The sequence below is a fragment of the Nothobranchius furzeri genome, chromosome 10 (genome assembly GCF_043380555.1).
Source record: "Nothobranchius furzeri strain GRZ-AD chromosome 10, NfurGRZ-RIMD1, whole genome shotgun sequence".
In the NCBI taxonomy this organism is placed as follows: domain Eukaryota; kingdom Metazoa; phylum Chordata; class Actinopteri; order Cyprinodontiformes; family Nothobranchiidae; genus Nothobranchius; species Nothobranchius furzeri.
Window position 1 is genome coordinate 69,122,468 of NC_091750.1, and position 26,194 is coordinate 69,148,661.

General features: G+C 45.5%; 2 protein-coding genes across 6 annotated transcripts in view; one reads left to right on the top strand and one right to left on the bottom strand.

The window, feature by feature from the left end:
- Nucleotides 1-246: 246 nt before the first annotated feature.
- On the top strand, nucleotides 247-2,863 carry LOC129152497 (insertion element IS630 uncharacterized 39 kDa protein-like). 2 transcript variants are annotated; one of them, XM_054730960.2, is made up of 3 exons: nucleotides 247-869; nucleotides 1,048-1,319; nucleotides 1,458-2,863. In XM_054730960.2, exons 2-3 carry the CDS (start codon nucleotides 1,245-1,247, stop codon nucleotides 1,980-1,982), a joined length of 600 nt encoding a protein of 199 aa, XP_054586935.2. In that variant the 5' UTR covers nucleotides 247-869; nucleotides 1,048-1,244; the 3' UTR covers nucleotides 1,983-2,863. The 2 variants fall into 2 exon arrangements, with proteins under 2 accessions (XP_054586935.2, XP_070412050.1); XM_070555949.1 differs by having other exon boundaries at nucleotides 247-1,319.
- Nucleotides 2,864-2,974: 111 nt separating this feature from the next.
- The window catches only part of clip2 (CAP-GLY domain containing linker protein 2), a 41,790-nt gene continuing 18,570 nt past the window's right edge, over nucleotides 2,975-26,194 (bottom strand). For 2 of the 4 annotated variants that reach the window (XM_015961932.3, XM_054730959.2), the window contains 15 exons: nucleotides 22,701-22,825; nucleotides 22,102-22,315; nucleotides 19,726-19,923; nucleotides 19,543-19,646; nucleotides 19,125-19,185; nucleotides 16,701-16,751; nucleotides 13,267-13,629; nucleotides 12,616-13,191; nucleotides 12,480-12,537; nucleotides 11,827-11,910; nucleotides 10,950-11,106; nucleotides 10,190-10,349; nucleotides 9,853-10,041; nucleotides 4,611-4,670; nucleotides 2,975-4,532 (listed from right to left, as the gene is read on the bottom strand). In XM_015961932.3, the coding sequence (XP_015817418.3) occupies nucleotides 4,521-4,532; nucleotides 4,611-4,670; nucleotides 9,853-10,041; nucleotides 10,190-10,349; nucleotides 10,950-11,106; nucleotides 11,827-11,910; nucleotides 12,480-12,537; nucleotides 12,616-13,191; nucleotides 13,267-13,629; nucleotides 16,701-16,751; nucleotides 19,125-19,185; nucleotides 19,543-19,646; nucleotides 19,726-19,923; nucleotides 22,102-22,315; nucleotides 22,701-22,825 (2,412 nt within the window). In that variant the 3' untranslated portion in view covers nucleotides 2,975-4,520. Of the gene's footprint in view, nucleotides 4,533-4,610; nucleotides 4,671-9,852; nucleotides 10,042-10,189; nucleotides 10,350-10,949; nucleotides 11,107-11,826; nucleotides 11,911-12,479; nucleotides 12,538-12,615; nucleotides 13,192-13,266; nucleotides 13,630-16,700; nucleotides 16,752-17,503; nucleotides 17,609-19,124; nucleotides 19,186-19,542; nucleotides 19,647-19,725; nucleotides 19,924-22,101; nucleotides 22,316-22,700; nucleotides 22,826-26,194 lie in introns of all 4 variants that reach the window. The other 2 variants (XM_015961934.3, XM_015961933.3) reach the window with 2 other exon arrangements.

A 26,194-nucleotide genomic window follows, 5' to 3' on the forward strand; every position in this document is an offset into this window, starting at 1 on the left:
TTTTCTGTACTAATTATTTCCTGTCTTAATATCAGTAAACTTTCCACTCATGAAAAAAAATGTGAGCAAAATGTAGGCTATAAACAAGTAATAAATGAAGTTTTAACCCCTTAAAGTGGAGAGGTCCGGGTGACCCACTGAGAGGCTTTGGCGCCCCCTTGTGGGGGTCGGGACCCCCAGGTTAGGAACCACTGATTTAGACAGTTGTGTTTTCAGTTTTGCTCTTCAGTGTTCTTTCCACGCTTGGTAGTGCTCACCCAAAGGCTACTTGTGTTTACAGTTTTTCTCAATTGTTTACACACATTTTCTGGTACTTGAGACACAATTACCACAACATGTAACCAATTCACCAACCCCCTTAACCAGTTCTGCTAAACTATAAGCACAATTCCTGCTTTGCACTCAAATTGCAACTCTAAAACACACGTTTCTCAACACACTACACACAATTCTCTGCTGTTGGCACAATTTTCATCCAGAAAACATCTTGTTTTCACAAGGAACACACTGCTATTCAAATATGCACACTGACTCATCACAAGGGCAAACACCCGTCACACAGTTTTACAACCAGCAATCAGAGCTTTAGCATAAAAGGGCAACAGGCGAGCTCTTCTGTGTTGGAGCAATGGATGCCAACATTGGAAACAGAGGCAGAGCCAGAGGAGTGAGAGTGAGAGGAGGACGGGGAGGACGGGGATGAGGAAGACCAAGGACCGTAATCTCTGATGAGATCCGAGCCACTTTGTTTGATCATGTGGTCAACCATGGTCTTACTGTACAATGAGGGAGGCTGGGCAAAGAGTACAGCCACATTTGAGCAGGTACACTGTAGCATCCATCATCCGGACCTTCCGAAATGAGAAGAGGTAAGAAATCTTCTCTGACTAGAAAATGGCAGTACTGCATATCAATACAATCAGTATTCAATGAGTATAGTAGTAGTATTGCCTGTGGATGGTTCTGTTGGACAGTAAAAATACTGTAAAGTATGTTTCCAGTATTTACCTACTTTCTATTCACATTATTTTACTATTTGTGTGGCAGAACTGAAAGAATACCGACACGAGGAGGTCGGGAACGTCTTCTGTCTCCTGAACAGGAAACTGAAATGCCCAACATGGTCCTAGAAAACAACAACACTACAGCAAATACAAATTATAGAAAACAACGACAAGTTTCAAAATATAGATAGGGGCAGCCTAGCAACACTGGACCGTGTCTTGCGAAGATATCATCTCAGGATGAAGCAGGTCTACAGGGTGCCGTTTGAACGCAACTCAGAAAGAGTCAAAGAATTGCGATATAACTATGTGCAAGTGAGTCCCGCAACTGATGCATACACTCAACACTGTGTACAGTAAATTATACATATTTCAGTATTGTAATCATAATAATTGTGCTTCACAATAGTGACCCCTCCATGCTTATTTCTGATATTGTCATGTGTGTTTCAGAGAGTCCTTGAGTTAGAGGCAGCTGCAGCGGAGCACCAGTTCATCTTCATCGATGAGGTTGGGTTCAACCTCACAAAAAGACGAAAGAGGGGAAGGAATATCATTGGCCAGCGTGCCATTGTTGAAGTCCCTGGCCAGCGCGGAGGGAACATCACAATGTGTGCAGCGCTTGGCTACCATGGCATCATCCATCACCATGCTACCCTTGGCCCCTACAACTCCGCCCATCTGATCACATTCCTGGACACCCTACACAACACACTCCTTCCACCAGACCAGGTAGATGGCCCAGAACAGCCCAGGTACGTTGTCATTCGGGACAACGTAAGTTTCCACCGGGCTGCTGTGGTTCGTAACTGGTTCACTGGCAACCCACACTTTTTAGTTGTTTATCTCCCTCCATATTCTCCATTCCTCAATCCCATTGAGGAATGTTTTCTGCATGGAGATGGAAGGTGTACGACCGACAGCCACAAACCCGTATGCCTCTTCTCCAAGCTATGGAGGACGCATGTGGAGATATAGCAGCTGATTCTTTTCATGGCTGGAATCGCCATGCTAGGAGATAATTCCCCCCTGCTTGGCCAGGGACAACATTGCTTGTGATGTGGACGAGGCGCTGTGGCCAGACCACAACAGAAGAGAGGATGCAGCATAGTTTTCTTTTTTACTGTAACTGTATACAGTAAATTCTGTTGTATGTAGTTTATGTGTGCAACTTTGTGTTGGTTGGGAATGGAATAAACATTGTGTACAATGTTTTGTGGGAAAATAAAATAATTTCTACCATGTATTTGTGTGTTCAGAGTGTAAAAACAATATTCTGAAATAACAACACATGCATGTACATACTGTCTGTAGTATAGTAGGTGTAACACTGAACCAAAAAGGCTTTAGTCATTATGATGAATGAAGTGTTATCCATTCATCATAGTGTTTAACATTGAGCACATGAGTGTTCTGCTGGTTCTTATAAATGTCTGTTCATATGATGGTTTGTGCGTGTCATTTGACAACAAAATCACATTGTTTTGATTGTGAAGTTTAATTTAGCAGGTTAAGTGAGGGGTTTTGCCCATTGTGTATTTTTGAATTTGTGTGTAGAGTTCTGAGAATATGAGGCATGCTTTCAGGAAATGTGTGTAAACAATTGAGAAAAACTAAGCAATGACTGGTATGTGTGTGTCATGTGAAAATGTGGCTGTGTTTACCAAATGAAAACACGTGTTCCATTTTGGGAACATGTTACGATATGTGACGGCAGGGTGTTGTTGCAAAGGGAAGCCACGGTTTAGGAATCTGTGTGTTATGTTTGAGGTTTTGTGTGTGGTTTTGAAAGAAACGTAGAGTTTTGAAGAATAGTAATAGCCTGTAATAGCCTTGTGGGAGTAACTGATCTTCTGTGTGAAAAAGCCAAAGAAGGACGGGGTTAATGATTAAAGCTGCTGTTTAACTGTTAACCCAAGGACAAACCCACACCCGTGATCAGAAATCCATAAAATACTCCAACTCCAGGCCACATTGTAAATATTTAATGACTCAATCTCCAAAAAAATCACTGCAGCAATGATCCAGAAAGGAAAGAACCCCCGTGAGTGGGGAGGACCATGTCCAATAACATCCAGTGGGAGGTTGAAGATGTATCCGAGCTGACCGAAGGAATCACCAGATTTTCTCCTGTTAAGCAACCAAACCTTCTGGCGAGTCCAACACTTGGAAGACTTTACAGTAGAAACAAGATAATCTGAGCCTGGATGAGTTTGGGTTTCAGCTTCTGTTACAGCCCTTCAGAGACTGAGAAAGGGTCAGTAAAGCACTGCAGGTACATCCTATTACATTACAAATGGGCTCATATTTTACATATTACCACATGGATGGAGCCTGTTGAAATAAAATAAAAAATACATCCACAGCAAATAGTCAACGGTGCACTGATCCAGGGTCAGGTAGTGATTTATTACCACAGCTGAATGCAGAAGGCCTCCTTGGTTCATCAGTGCTGATTTTCAGACACGATCATCGTTTTTTACCTGTACCAGATCCGCTCTTCCTCCTGCAGACACGACTCAGCCTAATAAACTGTCACAGTGATGCTATGGGCTCTGGTTATTTCATTAGAGCAGGAGTTACCGACGCTTTCCAAATGCTGCCTGGTAGTTTCTCTTTGATGAAAAAAAAAGACATAAAAATGCACTCAAGTGGACAAAGGCAATTAGTGTTTGCCACATGGCAGCTCTGGAATCAGCTGATGTTTTAAGCTAGCAGGTGGCTGGCATTAGCTTGGTTTTAATGCACTTTTTTGTAACTGATTCCATTAAGAACAAGCTGGAGTTGTGTTTACAGACCCAAGTCATGAACATGCTCATCATTCTGGAAAGAATAACAAAACAAGGGTTTGGAGCGCACTCGGCACCTGTACGCTGGGACATTATTGCAAAAAAATGATTTAAATGCCAAAAACCTGATCGGAACTTTAAAGAAATGCTAAAAAAACTTTTCTACTCTACTGTTTTTGTTGTTCTTGCTCAAATCCTGTATTTTAATATTTCTACATAGGCTTGTGCATTACAATGAGTTTGAGACCAGTTCAGGTGTGGAATTGGCAAACCACCGTTTGTGAGTTGCAGAGCGTGGACACAGCTCATCTACAGTACAGAGGATTATTACAAAGCAAACAGCAAAATGACGGAATAAATAAACGAAATATATCAACCAGACCCAGTCCTTCAGCTCCTCTTTAGTCCATCAGCAGGTTTTTGTTCCAGATCACAACTCAGATTTGTCCTGAAACTGCTTTAAAGCATCAAAGCTGCCAGGATGTTGAGTTCTCAGCAGCTTACTCATAATATCTCTTTAAGTTTATCCTTTGAAGCCGATCAAGATCCTCTTGATCGGCTAACAGGCGCCTTCTGCACCAACACATGAAATCACTCAGAACAGACGTTCAATGTTTTGGTTTTGACTGTAAAAGAAAATGTTCCTTCATCGCTGCGACGGCAGATCAACTTCGTGTCCCGGATCGGTCAGAGTCAGGTTCCCCGTCTTTTCCCCGCTGCTTCTAAATCAGTGCTGCTCCTATGAATAAATGTATATATTACTGATGATGTGAGATTAATAGTGATCTAGAGAGAAACAGAGTGAGGGGGCACCTACATCTCGAGTGCTGTCTGACTCCTGGTGATGAATCCCGTTTGCTGAATTTGCACCGAGGACCTGAAAAACACAAATGATTCATTCATGCAGGCGTTTAACTGCAGCCAAGTCTCAACTTCTACCTTCAAATACTGAAATAATTACATATTTCTATTACTTTCAAATAAAAGAAAAACTTCCAAACAGAAACACGGAATTCCATATTACTGACGCTACTATGCCACTCCAGTAGGTGGTGGCGATTTGTGCCACTCAGAAAGATAAAGAGGAAGTGTCAAAGTTCAAGTCAGAAGGACTCAAAACTTTATTTCTGACTGCATTTGTTCTGTTATTGTTTGGAATTAGAAAGAAGAAGAAGGAGGAGAAGGAGAAGGAGGAGGAGAAGAAGAAGGAGGAGAAGAAGGAGGAGAAGATGAAGAAGGAGAAGATGAAGAAGAAGAAGGAGAAGGAGAAGAAGAAGGAGGAGGAGAAGAAGAAGGAGAAGAAGAAGGAGAAGAAGAGGAAGAAGACGATGAAGATGAAGAAGGAGAAGAAGAAGAGAAGATGAAGAAGAAGATGATGAAGATGAAGAAGAAGAAGGAGAAGAAGAAGAGAAGAAGGAGAAGGAGAGGAGAAGATGATGAAGAAGAAGAGAATAAGGAGAAGAAGAAGAGAAGATGATGAAGAAGAAGAAGAAGGAGAAGAAGAGAAGATGAAGAAGAAGAAGATGATGAAGATGAAGAAGAAGATGATGAAGATGAAGAAGAAGAAGAAGGAGAAGAAAGAGAAGAAGAAGAAGGAGGAGAAGAGAAGAAGATGATGAAGAAGAAGAAGAAGAAAGAGAAGAAGAAGAAGAGAAGATGATGGAGAAGAAGATGATGAAGATGAAGAAGAAGGAAAAGAAGAGAAGATGATGAAGAAGAAGATGATGAAGATGAAGAAGAAGAAGGAGAAGAAAGAGAAGAAGAAGGAGAAGAAGGGAAGATGAAGATGAAGATGAAGAAGAAGAAGAAAGAGAAGAAGAAGAAGAAGGAGAAGAGAAGATGATGAAGATGAAGGAGAAGAAAGAGAAGAAGAAGAAGAGAAGATGAAGAAGAAGAAGATGATGAAGATGAAGAAGAAGAAGGAGAAGAAAGAGAAGAAGAAGAAGGAGAAGAAGAGAAGAAGAAGAAGAAGAAGATGAAGAAGAAGAAGAAGAAGGAGAAAAAAGAGAAGATGAAGAAGAAGAAGGAGAAGGAAGAGAATAAACAGATAAGAAGGAGAAGAATAGAAGAAGAAGAAAGAGAAGAAGAAGAAAAGGAGAAGAAGAAGAGAAGATGATGAAGAAGAAGAGGAAGAAGAGAAGAAGAAGAAAGAGAAGAAAAGAAGGAGAAGAAAAGAAGAAGAAGAGAAGAAGGAAAAGGAGAAGAAGAGAAGAATAAGAAGAAGAAAGAGAAGAAGAAGAAAAGATGAAGAAGAAGAAGAAGAAGGAGAATAGAAGAAGAAGAGAAGATGAAGAAGAAGAAGAAGGAGAAGAAGAAGAAGAAGGAGAAGAAAAGAAGAAGAGAAGAAGGAGAAGAATAGAAGAAGAAGAAGAAGAAGAAGAAGGTGAAGGAGAAGAAAAGATCTTCTCTATAGCACCTTGCAGAATAAAAATTAGTGATGGGATTTATTGCTCTTTCATGGGAGCCGTTCATTAGTCAGTCGTAGCCGTTCAAAAGACTGACTCCTTTCAACGAAGTGAAGCCGGGCGGGAGGGGGGGGGGGGGGGGGGCGATTTGGGGGAGTGTGTGTGTGTGTGTGGGGGGGGGGGGTATCAAGGGCAACGTTTTCCTGCGGTGTCTGTGAGGGCGCACGGGACTGTGGTGGGCGGGGTTTGAGCGGGTGAGTTTGACCGACTTCCGGGGAGGTTTGTTAAGATAAACGGCTCTGACTGCCATATGCATCGCTAAGAAAACTATCCTCTTGAATTGGAAAAATAGAGAAACTCTCTGCATTAACCAGTATAGAAATCTTTTGTTAGATCATATTGCACTTGATATAGCCTCTGCTTCCACTTCAGATCAATCTCTCTGGGCTCCTTTGATTGGTTCCATCACATAGCGAGGGTGGGGGGCCGTTGATGTTGTCCTGCGGGATGGTGTGGGTGGGGGGGTGTGGGGTCTGAGTTTGGAGTATCCGGATGTTCCCTGGAGGTGGGTTCACTGGGGGTGTCTGGGACTGGGGGGCCGTTGCCCATCTCTGGAGGTGCTTGGGTTGCCTCGGGGGGTGGACTGCTGGCGGTTGTGACTGGGGCCTCTTGGGGATCTTGGCGGCAACCATGGGTCACTGCCTGGCAGCTGCAATGCCCCTGGGCGGGTCTGGGTGGGGGCCTGGGGGCTCGAGGTTTGGGGGTGGCCGGCCCCGTGTGGGGATCTGGGCGGGGCCTTGGGGGTCGTGTCCTGACATGTATGCTGCCGGGAAGAAGGCAGGAACACGCAGCAGTGCCTGGCCCGGGTTCGAGGGCCTCAGGTAGACCTTGGCTCCTCTGCCGTTCCATCACAGGGGAGGGGGAGGTCCAGCAGGGGGAGGACCCAACCTTACCTGGATGTCCCATGTCTTATATATTCTGGAAGTTGTGCAAATGCAGGGATGGGCATAGATATTCTGCTGGGGTGGGGCTGGGTTGGTGCCCTCGGGCTCCGTGAGGCTCTGTAATGCTGCTGCTTTGGGCCCTGGCAGGATGGGCTGGGGTCTCCATGCCCTGGGTGGCAGTTTGACAACAGAGGTGCCTATTGTTGCCAGTGGGGGAGCTGGCACCCTGGAGGGCTAAGCCCAACCAGCCATTCCTCCCCATCCCCGCATATTTCTCTCCTCCTGCTCCCTCACATCATCACACAAACATACACATAGGATCTTGGGGGGTGGGCAAGTCAGGGAGTGCGGGTATGGACCCCATTTCTGCATTCCTGTGGCAACCTGCCCCCCAATTTTATTTGCACCTTATACACTTCCACTGACGACATTCCACACAAACACACACTTAGGGCCTTGGGAGTGAGCACATTCAACGGCATTTGGCAGGGGGATATCTCAGCCTCCTCCTGGGTGCCGGTGCCCACTTCCAATTTTAAACCGCACTTAAGACACCGATGGCTGAGGGTGTAAGTGGGGCGGTGCGGTGGCATCAGCTGGCATAGGCCGGATGACGCCCGCACTGCCCACTCACCACAGCCATGGAATACACCTCATGATCACACAACACTATATTGGAGCAGGCGGAGGGAGACTAGGGGTCTTAGCCACCTCTGTTGTGGCTTGGCTTCCTGGGGCTGGAGGCTAGAAGGGAGATCTGGTCGTCTGGTTGGGGTCTGGGGTGGTGGGTTGCTGTGCTCAGCGTTGGGCGGGGGAGCCTGCTCATCAGCACCCCAGCAGAAAGGGTCAAACTCTGGTTACCGGTGATGGTTATACCCCATGTGCAGCAGTACCGGGACCAGAGTGAATAGGGTGTGTATGGGGAGCATGAGTGGGTGTCCGGCATGCATTTTTGTAAGTCTTGGGTTGTATGTGTATGTGTGAGCATGAGGGAGTGTGTGACTGTGTTTGTGTATGACTGTATATGTCAGGTGGGGCCTTTGACTCCTCCCCTCTCCTGGAACTTCTCTTGATGATATAGATCTCTGTCCCCCCTCCCCCTGCCACACCTGGTGTGAGGGGTTGTGCCTTGGTCTGCCTGAGTGTTCGTGGCAACCGGGTCTGGGGGTTTAAGATTTTGGCATCTGCCTGATAGATCCTGGTGGCTGCCTGGTGGGGTCTGGGTCCCTGGGCTCTGCTGGGTCCCCGGCGGGGGTGGTCGCCCCTGGGTCCCGGGTCGCTGGGTCCCGGGCTCGGCCGGCTAGGGGGTGGGAGGCTGCGGGCGGGCCTGTGGGCTTGCCACTGATGTCTCCCGGGACTCTGCCGGCTGCTGGTTGTGGCCCCCCGGGGCGATCCTCTGTACCTCTCGAGGGGACGGGGGCCTTTCTGGTTGCAGTCTCCTTGGGGTTCCTGTGTTCTGGGGCAGCGCCTGGATCTCTTGGACTTGAAGCTCCCCCCGTCTCCTGTGCGTCTTTGGGGGGCGGATCTGTGGTCCCTCACACTCTCTGTTGGACGCTCCTATAGAGAAACCTTACATATACAAGCGCGTGTACACACACAGGTGCTCACATGGTGCTCTCATAAGTATGGGCTTGGGCACGTTCAACACATGTCTTAAGACTATGGTGGGCACTTAATGCACTGTGATTTATTATTGTGATTCTTCAGTTAAACAATGTTGATTTTATATTTCCTCATCAAGTTGACGCAGTGATAGCTAGATCTTGTTGTATTGTTGTTGTGTCCCATTTTTTTTTGTCCTTTTGCTTTTTTTTGTCTTTTTCTGCAGGTCTAGAAGCAGACTCTTGTTCATTATTGTTTATTTTTGTGGACCCCCCCCCCCCCCCCACCCCACCTTTTCTTTTCCTTTCTCTTTCACCTCTGTCTCCGTGTCTGGTCGGAATTACAAAGCATTCAAGAACAATAACAATAAAGTTTTAAGTATCAGGCATGACATTAAAAGCAGACACTTTGATGCTCCACCTGAGAGTAAATCTGTAAGGCTTGTTACCAGCATTCAGACATCAATTCTGCTTGCTTCACAGCCAGACAGGACACGGTAAAAAAACAAACAAAAAAAAACAAAAAACAAAAAGATAAACGGCTCTCTGCAGGGACTCGGCTCTCATCATTCACTCTGAAAACCCGTTCAAAAGATTTGATTCGTTCGGGAACGCCCCATCACTAATAAAAATCACGAGGCGCTTCACAAAAACTAAAATTTAAAATATAAAAAGAATTCAAAAAATGATTTAAAATATGTTTAAAATGAGCAAAAATAGACAATTGTGATTACAAATGTAAAGAAAGAGAGAGTGAATTGGAAAGCTAAGCTAAGCTAAGTCGATCTCAGCTTAACTACAAAGCTATGCTACGCTAAGCTAAACTAAGCTAGGTGAACTTTAAACTCTATTGTCTTTATTTAAAACATATCATTGCTGCAGGTGTTGAACCAGAAATTAAAAACAAGAATATTTAGAGAAACATCGACTCGTTTACGGAGTAGAACTCTTCATCCAAACATCCTCATGTTTGGATGAAGAGTTCTACTCCGTAAACAAGGGAGAAGCAGATCTTGTTCTTCTGAAGTTCAGATTAATGATTTTTATACAAACATATTTATGTGCATATGTTCCCTAAGAACAACAGATTAGATTAAACGTGATCTTACCTGGCTTTTGTCTGGACGTTTACGCATGGCCTGGACCAGTTGGTCCACTTCCTGGTTGTGCTCCAAGGCGTTCCTCAGGGCTTCCTCAGTACCGAGCAGCCGCTGGCGCAGGCGGGTCACCTCTGAGTCCAGAGCCGAGGGGTCCAGCATGGAGTAGCGCCGGTGGTCGGGTGAAGATCGCTCCCGACCCTGAGGAACGCAAAGAGCTCATAAATGATCGTCAACATTTCAAGGCTAAATCTAAGCTCCGTTTTCAAGCCTCGTGAATCCATGTGATGTTTTTAAAATGTTTTCATGCGAGACTTTTAAAAATAAACATTCTGATCCTGGTTCCCACCAGCAGAAGCACTTTCTCTCGTAGGGTTTTGATGTCGTCCTGAAGTTTCTGCTCCTTGACCTTCCACTCGGCCTTGTGCACCTCCCGGCTCAGGTCCTTCTCCGTGTCCCGCGAGTGACGGTGGGACTCCAGGAGTAGCACCCTCAGCTCGTTCAGGCTCCTGAAACAAAAACATGAAAACCTTTAACGTTTAGTGTCTTTTCCAAACTGATTCCTGTTTTTGTTGACTTGCTGGACTTACGTGACTTTGTGTGAACTCCGGTTACCATAAAGCATACAAATCAGAACAGCTTTAATGATAAACATTCTAGAATTATAAACTATAAAAGGAAAACTGCTCCAAACTCTGTGAGGAAAACGCTCCACTTTTCACTCTTGAAATAATTACTTTTCTTTTATCAGAAAGTTTTCTAGTTTCTCTGGTTGCTGCACACATTTAATCAGACTTTTATATTTAATATTTATGGAATAAAAGGGCTCTTTTTTTTAAACCTAAAGAGGGTTTTTCTTACAGATACAGATTTAGATAAACTTTAAAATAATCTTATTTTAAAAAATCGAATAAGATCTCAGATGATCTTGATTTCTCATGGTCTGCTCTAAAAAACAAATTTTATTGTCTAGAAGTTTCTTTGCTAGTTTGAAATCACAAGAACTGACTAAAGCTCTCATTAAAAACCATAAAACCAAGAAATAAAATGTTTCTCCTCATCCTGTCGGGATGTGGAGGGATTTCATCTCTAAACCAGTCAGCCATTACCTTTCTTTCTTCAGCAGCTCCTGGCTGATGCTGACGAGCTGCCCCGAGGCATCGTGGGACTTCCTGGTCATGGACTCCAGCTCGGCCTCCACGCGCATCTTCTCCTTGGCGAGGACTTCAGCCTTCTTCTCCCCGGAGTGAACTTTACTCTCCAGAGCTAACGCCACAGATGAGGGAGGGGAAGAAATAAAAATAACTGTCGTGGGAATTTATGAATATAATTTTTACAAATATAATCTCACAACTTCAGCACAGACAAAGTGGTGGGGACCCCCTTGGCCCCAGGTTGGGAACCTCCAGCTTAGACCATACACGTAAACACGTAGACGCATCATTTGGGCGCTGGAGAGCGTAACAGCATCGCCGCCATATTGAGTGGGTTCCTCACTCTCCAAACCCGACTGGAGTCAACGCAGACCGAGCACCCACGCCTGTTTTCTGTGCAACAACCGGCGTACCAGAATGAACCGTTGCTCTGCGTGTATGTGACTGAACTCTCAATGAGATAGTGAAAATACGACAAGTTCTTCTGGTGAGAAATAGAACAAAAATACGTCCGAATACAACGTTAAACACGATCACATAACTAGTGTTTCCATATTATTATTTCACATTATATTAAAACCATCTTTGCTCATAAAACATGAAAAAATGTTTGTTTATTGCTTTTTCTTGATGTTGACCTGACTCGCCGTCTCATTATTATTATGAAACATTTATTATCTTTAGTCAGAAAAAACATTCAAATTAAATCAAACATAAAAAAAAACTGTTATTCTGTCATTTGAAATGCAGTCGCTCCTGTTGGTGGAAAAGCAGCATTTATAGGAAAATCCCCATTGAAATGAACCGCGACCTCTTGATGTGGATCATTTACCTCCGACCTGTGATTTGAGCGCTTCGACCTGCGAGGTGAGAGTAGAGACCTCCTTTTCCCTTTTCAACAACTTCTCCATCGTTTCTGGGAGAAAAACAGAATAAAAATCATGTTTAGAGAATTCAGTGAAGAAGGAAATGATTGAAATGTCATGTTTCCTGCTCTCTGATTGGCTCCTGCCCCACATCCCTCGGTTTAGCTTTATAAAAAGTCCTGCATGTTTATCTTTAGCAGTCTGATGTCATTTATGGGGATTTTCTGTCAAAAATACCACAGAAACGGCTTGTTTTGTGTCTGAAAACCCTTCTGAGCCTTAAGAGGTGAGTTTTATTCCACTTGAACGAGGCTAAGCTAACCGTTTACTCCTTTTGTTCCAATCCTTTATGCTAGATCTAATCTTTTACTCCTCCGCGGAGACCAGGCTGCCTGTTTTAAAGATCTCAGCACAAAAATGTGCAGTGGACGGCACATGTGGGCTGAAGTAGCTGCAGCATACGTTCACTTATGCTGCATCAGATTTGGACCAAGTTCAGTTCCATCGACTGTTGCTGACGCTGTACTTTTGCTCTAATGCAGAGATGAGCTCAACGAAGTTTGTCTGATTTATTTAAAGGTTTTCCGGGTAAAACTTTAAAGTAAATGTCTATAAATACCTTCGATATTCTGTTTGAGAGTCCTCTTATCATCTGAAAGCTCATTGTCTTCTATCATCTGTGAAAGAACAAAACGCTGTGAAAATCCAAATGTCATTTTCCAGGATTTCCTGCCGGATTCTCCTCAGCTTCTTACATTTGCATCGCGGGACGTGTAGCGGTCGGACCGGACGGCCTGGAGCTGGTTCGCCGTCACCCTCAGCTTCTCCTCCAGTTTTTGGATCTCCTCCTGGCTCTCCGCCTGAGCCTTCTGCAGAGCCTGGTAATCTGTCATCTTCTTCTCTGATAGCTCCAGTCGGTCCTGCAGCTCCGCCCTGGTTTTGTCCTGCTCCGTTTGGAGCTTCTCCATCTCTGCCAGCCTCACCTCCGCCTTCTGTAGCTTCTGAGAGGCCTCGTTCAGGGCAGCTTTGCTGCTCTGAGCCTCCGCCTCGGACCTCCAGGCCTGACTGCCTTCGGCCACCTGGTCTCCGACCTCCTGAAGACGAGCCCTAAGGTCCTCGCGCTCCTTGGTCAGAATGGCGGCTTCAATCTTGTGTTTGGCCTTGAGGTTCTCCACCTCCAGCTGGTGCTCCATCTTCAGGCTCTCCAGGGTGGTCCTCAGCTCCTGGGCATCCTGCTCCTGGCCTTGTGAGGCAGCTGGATCTCTACTCAGAGACGCCTTCAGTTCTTCTAGGGATCGCTGGTGGTCACTGACTAAAGAGTCAAACTTAGCCTGTGATGAAACAATGAAAGGATTTCAGTTCAGATCATTCAAATAATTCAGTTGCTGTTCTTTTGATCTTCTGACCTTCCAGGAGTCCATCATCTCCACATTCTCCTTGGTGGCCTGCTGGACCTTCTGCTTCATCTCACTGATCTCCAGGTTCTGTTTCTCCACCACCGCCCTCAGCGAGCTGATCTCCTGCCGGCTCGACGCCGAGGCGTTCTCGTGCTTCTCTTTAAGCTCGCTGCTCTCCTGGTGGAGCTCGCGGCCCGCAGACAGCAGCTGCTCCCGCAGGAGGAGGGTTTCCGGCTGGGCGGCATCGCCGGCCGGCTGCGAGCTCGCGTCCGCCCGACGGAGCTGAGCCTGGAGCTCCTCCGTCTCCGCTCTTCTGAGGGAGAGCTCCTCCTCCAGCTGCACGATGCGACTCTGCTCCTCCACTGTGGTTTGCTGTCAGGGAGAAAAACAACAACCATCACTGGCCTTAAGTTTCATTCCGTCGGCCCGTCAGAGGAGTTATTAAAACCGAAGCTTTATAAAGAAAAGCTGACAGAGGTCAAGCAGAGGAAAAGAAAATGAAACAGAAAAAGCTGAAAGTTCCAGCAGAAAAATGCCAAAACTATTAAAAATAAACAATAAACTGCCCTGAAAACATGGAAAATGTCCCCTTTAAAAAAATAAACAATACAATGACTTTGAACATATAAAAATAAAACTGAATCCACCTTTATAGCAGTATCATTTATACTCCACTTGAGGCCCTGCCCCTAGTGGAGGAGTTTAAGTGTCTCGGGGTCTTGTTCACGAGTGAGGGAAGGAGGGAGCGGGAGATCGGCAGGAGGATTGGGGCGGCGTCTGCAGTGATGCGGACGCTGAACCGGAAAGCAAGGCTCTCAATCTACGTCCCAGTCCTCACCTGTGGTCACGAGCTTTGGGTGATGACCGAAAGAAGAAGATCGCGGATTCAAGAGGCCGAAATGAGTTTTCTCCGCGGGGTGGCTGGGCTCAGCCTTAGGGATAGGGCGAGGAGCTCGGACATTCGGGAGAGACTCGGAGTAGAGCTGCTGCTCCTCCGGATCGAAAGGAGCCAGTTGAGGTGGTTTGGGCATCTTGTTAGGATGCCTCCTGGTCACCTCCCCACGGAGGTGTTTCAGGCATGTCCTGCCAGCAGGAGGTCCTCTGGTCGACCCAGGACTCGTTGGAGAAAGAACATCTCCGAACTGGCCCAGGAACGCCTTGGGGTCCTGCCGGAGGAGCTAGTGGAGGTGGCCGGGGAGAGGACGGTATGGAACGTGTTGGGATGCTGCCCCCGCGACCCGGATAGGCGGAAGAGGATTAGACGAGAGACTCCAACTCCTCTGATATCTCTTCTCACTCCTCTAAAGAACCTTTTAGCCCAGATCTTCAGAAATCTGGCCAAAAGTTTAAAATCACACTTTTAGATCTAAAGTGGTCATTCTCTAGCTGATTAGCTGGTTTAAAGTGAAACTAAAGTCTGATTATAGCCAAATCTGGAACATCAGGACCCAGAAACAGAAATGCTTCTGTAAAGAGGTGAATAGTGCTAACTTCTATACAAACAATGAAGCAAATATCCATAAAAAGGATCCTTAATTATGAAAATAACAATAATTAAAGCAAGAATCAAAAGTTGTTTGAAAATAAAATCTGAATCCAGGGCTTTTTGTAGTAAAGTTTTCTGGCCACCAGTGGGCAGCAAAAACAACAAAACTGTTTGAAAGTCATTCCATATTTTAGATGCTAAGAATCATCTGATTTATTTAGTGCCTCTTAAGGTAAAAATCATGAGGCATTTCACAAGAACCCCAAAAAAGATTTTAAGAATATCATAAAAAATGGGAAAAGTACAACATGTGATTAAAAATGGGAGGGAAAGGAAAAAGAAAATGAATAAGTCAAAGGTGCTCGGTGGATCCCGGGAAAGGCGGAGTTGGTAGAAAGAGCAGAATAAGGAGAGGGTGGTGATGAAGGTCCTGCCAAAGCCTGAACAGGTGAGTCTTCAGCTGGCCACTGGACCTCAGGGACCTGCTGGAGATGTAGGGACTAAGAAGATCACCAATGTAAGATGGTGCTTGTCCATGTAAGGCCCTATAGACCAGAACCAGGATCTTGAAATGAACCCTGAAGTTGACTGGCAGCCAGTGAAGCTGGAGGAGAAGCGGGGTGATGTGGGTGTGTTTGGAGGACTTGGTCAGAAGCCGAGCACAGGCGTTCTGAACCACCTGTAGACGGTTCAGGGAGGCTCTGCTCAGACACGTGAAAAGAGAGTTACAGTAGTCTAAGCGTGAGGAGATGAAGGTGTGGAGAACTGTCTCACGTTCAGAGCGGGACAGAATGGGACTCAGCTTAGCAACGTTCCTGAGATGGAAGAAGGAAGAGCCAACAAGAGAACTGACATGAGAATCCAGGGTGAGAGCTGGGTCAAAGGTCACACCAAGATTCCTGACAGAAGGTTTGATGTGAGAAGCAAGCTGACCAAGAGAGTCTCTGACTTTGGGAACCAGCTTGTCTGGAGCACAGATGAGGATCTCAGTCTTATCTTCATTCAGCTGAAGAAAGCTCCCACCATCCAGGTTTTGATAGAGTCTAAGCAGGTGTGGAATGAAGCTCTCCTCTTCAGCCATGTTTAAAAACATTTTAACTAAAGCTGAAGGTAATAAACCCTGCCTTCATTTAGTCTGCAGTCTGGAACCAACAATGAGCTAGGAGAGCTAACCCTAACCCTAAAAACCCGACCTGAGCGGAGGTAAGCACCGACTGGGTCAGATTTAGGTCCAACAAACCTTTTCTGGCCCTCCTCCTTCATTCTAGAGGCCTGCCGTCAAAGTTCTGGCACCAGCAGGGCATTCTGCTGATTTTAAAGTCATTGTATCATTTCCTGTTCAATAACCATCAGAGGAAGGCAATTGGAGCATCCGAACGTTTGAGCAGAGACGAGGATGAGAGGAGAGAGTAGCCATTTCTGATCACCAGGATGCAGCCAAGCAAGTGCAAAACAGCCAAAAGCAAACATCAGTGTCAGCACACACACACACACACACACACACGCACACGCACACGCACACACACACACGCACACGCACACGCACACACACACACACACACAAACACACACACACACACACATGCACACATACACGCACACACACACACACACACACACACACACACGCGCACCCCCCCCCCCCCACACACACACACACGGGCGCACACACACACACGCGCACACCCACCCACACACACACACGCACGCACACACACACACACACACATGCACACACACACACACGCACACACAAACGCACACACACATTCAGTCTAAATATGTCGAAGACCCTAGAGTTCTGGCCCGACCCGGGTCAGACCCACACAGCAGTAATAAACAGAGAAGAGGTTAAAGTCGCTGACGGCTCCTGGAGTGGATCTGAAGTCTGGAACAGCTATGCAGCCGATCAGTGCCAACACAAGACGGCGTCTCGGTTTAGTTTTGTTTCCTTCACCTTGCTTCGTTTTCCCGACCCGACGGACCTGGAAACATGACTGCAGCTTCCCTGTTGACAGAAGCAGGAATCCAGCGTTTCAGAGGGCTTTGTCACCTTGGAAGCCTAAAAGCTGAGGTGATTTCTCTGATCCTGTTCTATTATAGATGAGAAGCACACAGCCTGGGTATCTCCGTGGTTTATCCCAGATTCAGACACAGTCGAGACTCTTCATCATGTAGTAAACACAGAAGCTTTTGGATATTCACTCCAGAGGTCAGGAGGTTAAAAAGTCATTTAAACAGACTTGAATCAGACTTTTGTGAGTTATTTTTCCTTTCCTATGTCTGACTTGTTTCCCTTTTATTTTTGTTACTACTGTTTTTATTTCATTCTTTTACCATATTTTATATAAACTTTTACTTATTCACTTTGGGTAAAAAAAATAATCATTTATCTCCCTTTTCTCATCCCATCCTCCAAGATTTTCATTTTTATATACAAAAGGAAAACGTTGTTGTGATGTAGCTCTAAAACAGCTGCTTTTACAGCAGTACTTGGCTCTGTTTTTAACGTTTCGACCACCACTGCGGTCTGACCGTCGAAACATCAGCAGAACAAGGTAAAAAAAACTTTTTTCTGTGTTGAAAAAAGAACCAAGTTAGAGGAAACACACAGAAGAGCTGCTAGCGGTGCTAATTAGCATATCTCTGAGTGGAAGCACCAAAGACCGACACCACATGACTTTAACGGGAGATAAGGAAGCACACAGGAGCAGAGCCTCAGGACAGAGAGCACCGGCATCGGACTCATGCTGCTTTTACCCGCCGCCTCTCTAACTCTCTCTGGAGCGTCTCTGCACTCGATTTTTCGAGGAGCAGACTCTGCTCAAGCTGACGAATGTGGGCATGTTCCAATTTGGTCTGAGTCTACAAAAAAAGGAGACAAAGACACAAGAGAGGAAAACGAAAGGAGAGAAAGGAGAGAGAGAGAGACTGACGCAGCATGTACAACGCCACAAGCCTTTCATTCACAAATCCTATTCAACTTTAACTCAAGCCTTCACTGATCCCAGAACATTCACATGCATTTTTTACAAAATTCCGACATCGTCTAAAAAAGTTCTTAAAGGATCAGTATTTCAGTGGGAACTTGAACGAATCTTCATCTTCGGTCGTGACTTAAAAATCTGATGTTTTGTATCTGAGCCTGGTGTCATGGTGTTTATTACGCTCGGTGATGGAATCATTTTTCTGGAAGCGTAATTCATTAAGCTGGAAAACACGCACTGGAGCTCCCATTATAAAGAAACTGAAGGCACTCATTTCCACCAGCAGGTGGCAGAGTCGAGCCATTTAATTAAATTAAGAGACCAAAACCATCTTTATCATATAAGAGAACCATAATAATCACAAAGTCAACTTTATGGATAAGAAATCAAACATCCAGACATCATTAATCACATCTAGACACCAACTATTAAATCGATCTGTCAGATTAAGGAAACATGGGCAGACAGCGCTGTTATAAAAGCAGAGAAGAGATTCTACTCGTTCTGCTGGGGGACTTTAACGCTCACGTGGGCAACGACAGTGAGACCTGGAGAGGTGTGGTTGGGAGGAACGGCCCCTCGATCTGAATTCGAGTGGTGTTTCGTTATTGGACTTCTGTGCCAGTCATGGATTGTCCATAATGAACACCATGTTCAGACATAAGTGTCCATATGTGCTCTTGGCACCAGGATACCTTAGGCCGCAGCTCGATGGTTGACTTTGTTGTTGTTTCATCTGACCTGCGGCCGCATGTCTCGGACACTCGGGTGAAGAGAGGGGCGGAGCTGTCAACTGACCCCTACCTGGTGGTGAGTTGGCTCAGATGGTGGAGGAGGATGCCGGTCAGACCAGGCAGGCCCAAACGTAGCGCGAGGGTCTGCTGGGAACGTCTGGCAGAGTCTCCTGTCAGAAGGAGCTTCAATTCCCACCTCCGACAGAACTTCCAAAATGTTCCGGGGGAGGCGGGGGACATTGAGTCTGAATGAACCATGTACCGAGCCTCCATTGTTGAGGCGGCCGACCGGAGCTGTGGTCGCAGGATCGTCGGTGCCTGTCGTGGTGGCAACCCCCGAACCCGCTGGTGGACACCGGCGGTTAGGGATGCTGTCAAGCTGAAGAAAGAGTCCTGTCAGGTCCTTTTGGCCTGTGGGGCTCCAGAGGCAGCTGACGGGTACCGGCAGTCCAAGCGGAACGCGGCTCGGGTGGTCGCCGAGATTTTTTAGATTTTATTTATGTCTAAAGGAAATTATTTAAACAATTTTATTTAAATAATTTCAAATAAATACCTTTATTCAAACTGTTTATCTTTTTAAAATAAATCAGGATCAAATCTGTAACAAGAACGTTTATGACTAAAGCCTGCTAATATAAAATAGCTGATCTGAATAAATACCTCCAGGTCTCCTTTGGTGATGGATTCCTCCTCTACTCTGAACTGGAGGTCTTCCACCTTCCTGTTAAAACAGAAATAAAACGATTTTCATGAATAAAATGTTCCGTAGAGATAATAAAGAAGGAGTAAACCTCAGATTTGACCCCTAGCTGACCCAAAAGAGCAACATTTGTGTGTGTATGTTCATATGTAAGCCTATAAAGAAGCAGAGTTCAGTGTAAAGGTTTTAACAAAGGCGGACACACTGCTGTGGGAATTTGATTTTCTCCGATGGCAGCGATACACTTTGCTCTTGACAGCGCTCAAACTAGCCTTTAGACATCAATCAGTCTATTTCTCTGAACGGAGGCTTTTCTTATTTCCCTTAAGGTGGCTTGGTTTTTCAGTTGTGTGAATTTCAATGTTCCAGTGACATCACCTCTTCTCTTCCTCCAGCTGATTGGCCAGTTCCACCTTATCCTTCTGTGTGCCTGCCAGCAGGGCTTTGACCTGCTGGAGGGCACTCTCGTTCTCCGTGACGTACTACGAGCAGAGGACATCAGAATGAGGTGCTAGAGCAGAACGGACGTTCACAACCTGATGTCTCGGACTGCTTTCCTACCTGCAGGTGCTGCGCCTTGAGGGCACTCAGCTCTTTCTCCACCTCGCAGATGTGGCTGGTTGCCTTGGCAACCTCAGCTCTCTCCAGGTCCCTCTCAGCCAGCAGCTGCTCGATGTGCTGCTGCTTCTCCTTCAGGGCTTCCTGGAGCGCCGTGGTGCCAGAAATCTTTCGGGCATAGCGGGATGACGTCTCTGTCAGCTTGAAGTGAGAAAGAACACAAAGCATCAATGAGATGTAGGGAGAAGATGGGGCGGCCTTTTACCACCCACGAAAAAACATGAAGGCATGAAAAAAGATTTAACAAACACATCTGGATCCAGAGCAGAAAGAAAAACTGGTTGTTTAAGACTTTACCATCATCTGTGTTTGTCCACTAGAGGGCGCTCTTTTAGAATCAGTGCAGCTAAAGCTTGGTTTTTCAATGCTGCTGCTTTAACTAAAAAAAAAATCCTTAAAAACTGAATTTTAAGGCTTTGTATTAAAACTTTTCTGAGATTTTCTCATTTAGAGGACAAAAAAGAGCAAACTCTCAGAATAAGAAAAACTCTGTTTTGTGTTTATTATCTGCAGTTGCAAAGACTGAATCTCATCTAAACCTGAACTTGTCGGACACGTTTCTGCGCTCTTCACCACTCTGCAGGATTAAACTCTGGCAGCATCTAATTTCTTAGTGTATCAGACTGTTCAGAGATCAGCCTGCTGATTCACAAAGCTTTGCTCTCACCACTGCCAACAATTAGGGAAAGTAGGAGGGAGTGTTCTCCTGTCTGAGCGCTGGCTCGTAACCAGAAGCTGAAATCAATGCAAGATCCACTGAAGTCTGCTTTAGGCCGCTGCCAGGCGTCACTGAGGATCTGTGGCGGGTCGAGGCTCATGCTGTACAGAACCTGCTTTGTGACAACTGTTTCACCGATTCTCAGACTGGATTTGCAACTAAACCCATGCCTGAATGGTGGCAACGCCTACTTACGATCTTAAAGGCATTATTGAGCCCCAAAGCAATCGAAGTGTGTCCCTTTTTATAAACGTGCATCAAAACGAGTGGTTCAGTCTGGAATCATGTGCTCCAAGGATTTTGGATAAAACCAGGTGAGAAAGCTCCGCCCCCTTTGTAGGTAGGCATCACATAATTCAGTTTCTCAGGAAGTTGGACTTTACATGACTGGACTGGTACATTTTATGGTTTTTCAGGAGAATTTTTTCACAGAATATTCAGCTGACGTCACAAAATCTGTTGTCCTGTCGATTCTATTTATTTATCTGCAAACACAATTTTTAGGTTTACAAATAATTAGGAAACAAATATTTAACTCATTCACTGCCAATGACGATTAAAGTCATCATTTGCATGTTTTTACTGTGTGGGCGTCGGACGAGCCCCCGCACCGTGAGAACAAACATCTCAGCTCTAAAGTCGATCTTCATCCGCGTACGTCACACGTCACGTGATCAGGAAGCAGAACATCCATGTGTTAGGAGATCGTTTTGGGCCGCTGCTGTAAAAAAAGTGAGGCGCGAACCGGAAAAGCTTCTGCCGATCACAATTCAACAACGGATTATGAAAGAATGGATAACGCTCGAAACGCGCTGATTCTTCCTGATGTAAGAGGTTAGTCTCCGCTTTGTTTTGGTTGTTTTGGCGTTGACATCATCCTAGTGCGCAACATTCTGTGACTCTTAAAAAAAACCAGTAAAAACGGTGAGAAATGCTGGCAGCGAAGGGCTTTAGCGATCAGGAAACGGCTGGCAGCGAATGAGTTAAGAAATAAAATTGAATTTCCTAGAATATGTAAAAGCGAATCGGCTGAAATAAGAACGTTAAAGACACCCGGTCTGTTTTAACTATCTGAAGCGTGACTACCAGAGTTTTCTCATTTCTTTTAAAATAACTTCTAATTTTCACCCAGCAGAGGTGAGTTTGAGTCTTACTCTTCATTCTGCACCAGCAGCAGCACAGACACGTAGGTGTGGTTACCATGGTGACCCCAATGAGCCACTAGCAGCAGCACCAACGTTTCTTTGGATTTCGATTCCCTTTCATTTCTTCATAAAATTGAAACGTAACGATTGGATTTTCTGCAGCAGCTGCGCTGAAATCCTTCCAGATTTTACTGAATGTTGTTTGCTTTTGCTATCAGATGAGAGGATCCCCACCGCTCTCATGCCCGGACATGAAATGCTGCTCTTTGTTTATTATTTTAGCATAAGAATGGATGGGTTTTCATGTTCTGTCCTGTCGGTGTCATCTGCAAACCCGATGACGACGACACGACCGGCCTGGCAGACATGAGAGGGGCGTGGTCTGCTCCTCCACCCGTCTGCAGCAAAGCAAATCTACAGAAGGCCCGAGTCTGAGGCACTGCGCAGCCGTCTTACCAGTCCAGCTCGGCTCGGGCGCCCACCCACAGAGGAGGCCACCGAGCTGACTGAACTGATGGAGGAGCTGCTAGGGCTGTGGGCCAGAGACGACACCCCCATGGCCACCCGCTTGCTCTTCTTGGCCTTGGCCGGGCTGGTGGAGGGAAAGCCGATGCGGATCACCTTGTGGATCGGAGCGAACAGACCGAACTTCGGGAGACACTGGAAGTATCTGCAGATGGAAAAGGAGACTAAACCGTAAACGTTTATGGGATAGGAGGCATCCAAACATGTCAGACACACCATCAATCATAAGATAAACCCTAACATGATCAAATGAGTAAATTCTGGTTGTGAAAGAAGCCCTTTTAGTAAATATTAAGATTTAAAATGTAGTTTGTTTTTTAAACTTTCCTCACATTTATTCTTTCATCTCTAAAACTAAAAACAAACTTTTAAAAAAGCCCTAAAAACCACACGTGGATCTGAGCAGATCTGAGGTCAGCTGATGTCCGATGAAAGAGCATCTGGACGGATGGACCCACTTCCTGTCCTTTCCAGGGGAAAGAGTGAAGGAATTTGAGGAAGTGGGGGCAATTATGAGCGTGAGCCCTTACCTCGTACCGGCGACCGCTCCGTCGTTCTTCCCCAGCGGCTCGTCCAGCTCCACCCCACACCACTCACCCTTAGCGAAGTCTGTTTCCCCCATGTACCGGATCACTCCCATCTTAGAGCCTCCCACCTGGAAATACAGAGGAGGCTTTACTGTTTCAGTCATCATAATTAGGTGTTGGAGAACAAATAAGTGAGTTTAGCAAATTCCTGCTAACTTTCCTCCTGTTATAAGGATGCTGATGATGAAACTTTGGCTGCTTTTGGAAAAATTTTTGTTTTACAGCATTTTAACTACTGATAAAAACACGAGTGCCTAAGATGATGCTGATTTTGTCAGTTCTAATGGTTGTTTATATTTTCATAAATAAAGTTAAAATGTTGGAGTGGCACAAAATCGTTTAGCATTTTATAACAAGTTTGTTCAAATAAAGTGTTTTCATTTAAATGATAATATATATGTTAAAAGGTCAGTTAAGGCGTTCGACCGCGCCCCCCGGGGGGCCCTGTGAGGGGTACTTCAGGAGCATGGGGCACCAGGCCCTCTAATATGCTGTTAGGTCCCTGGATGGCTGAGCTCGGTCCGCATTGCCGACTGTAAGTCGAGCTCGTTTCCAGTGAGAGTTGGACTCTGCCAAGGCTGCCCTTTGAACTTTTATGGAAAGGATTTCTAGGCGCAGCCATGCTGTTGAGAGGATCTGTTGTGGATCCCCTCAACATTTTTGCAGATGATGTTGTCCTGCTGGCTTCATCAGAGCGTGATTTCCGGCTCTCACTGTAGCGGTTCGCAGCAGAGCGTGAAGCTGCTGGGATGTGAATCGGCTCCTCGCCTTGGGGTTTCCCCTGGAGGAGCTGGCCCAGGTGGCTGGGGAGAGGGAAGTCTGGGCCTCTCTTCCCAGGCTGCTGACCCGTGACCCAACCCAGGATAAGCGGACAGTTGTACTATTTGATCCTTTACTAGATCACACTTGAGTCCCAATAAGCTACTGAAACATACAAAGAGCATGATAAAAATAAACTAAAAGTAAACATTTTAAAGAACTAATCATTTTTTAATAGAGTTCGACATCATCAGCATATTTTTCTTAATATTTTAAACATCCTGGTAAATTTTTACACAAAGTCCTTTAAATGCAGTCATAAAGTGATTATTCTGCTGCTCAGCCATTTCTCTGCTACCTCTCAGACCCAACAGACACATGCTGGGAAAAAATAAATACATCACTGAACATGTGGCAGACACCAGGAGCCGAAGATTAGCTGCTTTTGCTGATTTATTTATCAGGTCGTAGCTGTGAGGCTGCTCTAGTCAGAGACGTGGTCGAGTTTTTATTCTAATCTGATCCGTGGTGATGCCCCACCGGGATTATAGAGTCATTAAATCCCAAGCAGACAGGATGACACTCCAAGTTCAAAGCTCAGGTTTTCAGATGTTATAAAATCTGATGTGGATAAAACGTTTCCCAAAGAAAGCTGCTGAACACGTGGTTCATGGAAGAGTGGGCTCTGTCTCGGAACAAGCTGTCCTCCTGGTGTAAAAAAGCTGGTTTCCTGTTAGGAGGGCAGACTCCAATCCACACAGAGAGGAGCTGCTGAATGACTTTCACATGTGGTCACCACGTGTGTGACTAAAAACACACACTCCTGAGTGTCTGCGGACATTCCACCTCATGTCATACTCATACTTTGATTTATTAACGTTTAAGAACTTTTGTTTTTACCCAACGAAAATTCCTTATTTGAGTCAGGTTGACGCCAGAGAGGCCAACAGGAGAAGACGACAGCAGACACGCTGTTGTCACCAGACGTTGAACTCAGACGGCAACTGTCAGCAAGGCTTTGTGACGTCTCGAGGGCTCGGTGTTAAAATGTCACCACAACCTTTAGGTCGGCACAAGCCAGCGTAGCTCTCAGGAAGACTCTCATACCGAACTCTACTTAAAGCAAGGTTTTGGGGCATTTTTGAACTGTAAAACTTAAAATTACTTCCCACTTTACCCATTGTAAATAGCAGCAAGAACAGCCTCTATTCAGAGAAATAAATCAGAATGTAGAACTTCTGATGCATCCTGGGTAAATTCTGGCAGTGATGTCTGTTCTAGCTGGAAGCCTGTGGACCTCTTCTCCTCAGCACAACGTAACGTCTCTGCCCAGGGGAAAATAAATTCAGCCAGTTAGTCTGTAGAACAATGCTAACCCAAGCTACTGCTACTGCTAACGCTAGCTACTGCTAATGTCCTTGATAGACGAGCGGGAAACAACAAAAACAATTGTTGGAGCACACGCGTAGTGTTCCAAGATGTACTGGGACTCGGAATGAATGCCAGTTAGATCCATGGGTAGTCTACTGATTAATCCAGACACACGGCCGTACAAATAGTTCCTAGCTTCAGGCAGCATCATAGAGCCATCAGGGTAAACTGGCCAATCAGCTTGAAGTTCATCTGATATTCCTGTCCCGGCCAAGTGGGTGGGGCAGATCACCCACAACCGTGTTTCAAGGTTTCATTATGGGGTTGTGTTTGGCCATTTATCAGGGCTCCTGGGCCATTTTGAGCCCCAACAATGTTTTATATGTTAAATGGAGGCTCAAAGAACAGATTCTTGTTGAAAGAAAAGTTGTTCTAGAACCTCTTTAACACACTGGAGCTGTTCCAAGACATCAGCAGCACATTTTGGTCTTACCCTTGATCCACACTGGAGGCATCAGTGGTGCGGAATGGCAGCGGAATGGCTCTGCTTTAAATTTAAAAAGTAATCTGTTAAAAGTCTGAGTTTATCCAAACCGGCTGCAGCGTGGAACATTTCAGGCGTGTCCCAGAAGCAACACGCTGCTAAAGATAGGACTGGTTTCTGTTTTTAATCGTAAGCTGCTTCTGGGACGCATCAACTACTGCAGGTTACTTAGGGCTAGACAGGAAATCACACACGGAATCAGAGAAACGCATCTGGTGATTTTCAAAGTTAAAGACTATTGTAGAGATGTGATCATCTATGTAGATTACATCAATATGTGCGACCTAACGGCTTTTTTGCTCCCAGCACCTGTTGGGAAGTGCAATGGTCTGATTTTTATGGCTGTAATGAGGGATGTACAATACATCGCCATCAATATCGGTATCGGCCAATGTTAATCACTTTTTAACAAATCGGTATTGGTCCGATAAGTAAAAATGGGCCATTATTAACAACTGATATTTTTTCCATTTGTTTATCAGTTTCAGAGGGTGAGGGGGGTGATGTGTATTTGTTTAGTCATGTGACAGTTAGGGATGTACCGTTCTGATATCGATATCGGAAGTAATTCGATATTGGCCCCAAAACAGTGTATATATCAGTGTATATATCTTATATCGGACTGCATCAAAATTCTCCGATATAAGCGGTCCATAAAGGTTCGCATTTTTGTAACCAATGGTTAAGTAATTCACTGCCAATGACGACTAAAGTCATTATTTGCATCTTTTTACTGTGTGGGCGTCGGAACGAGCCCCCGCAC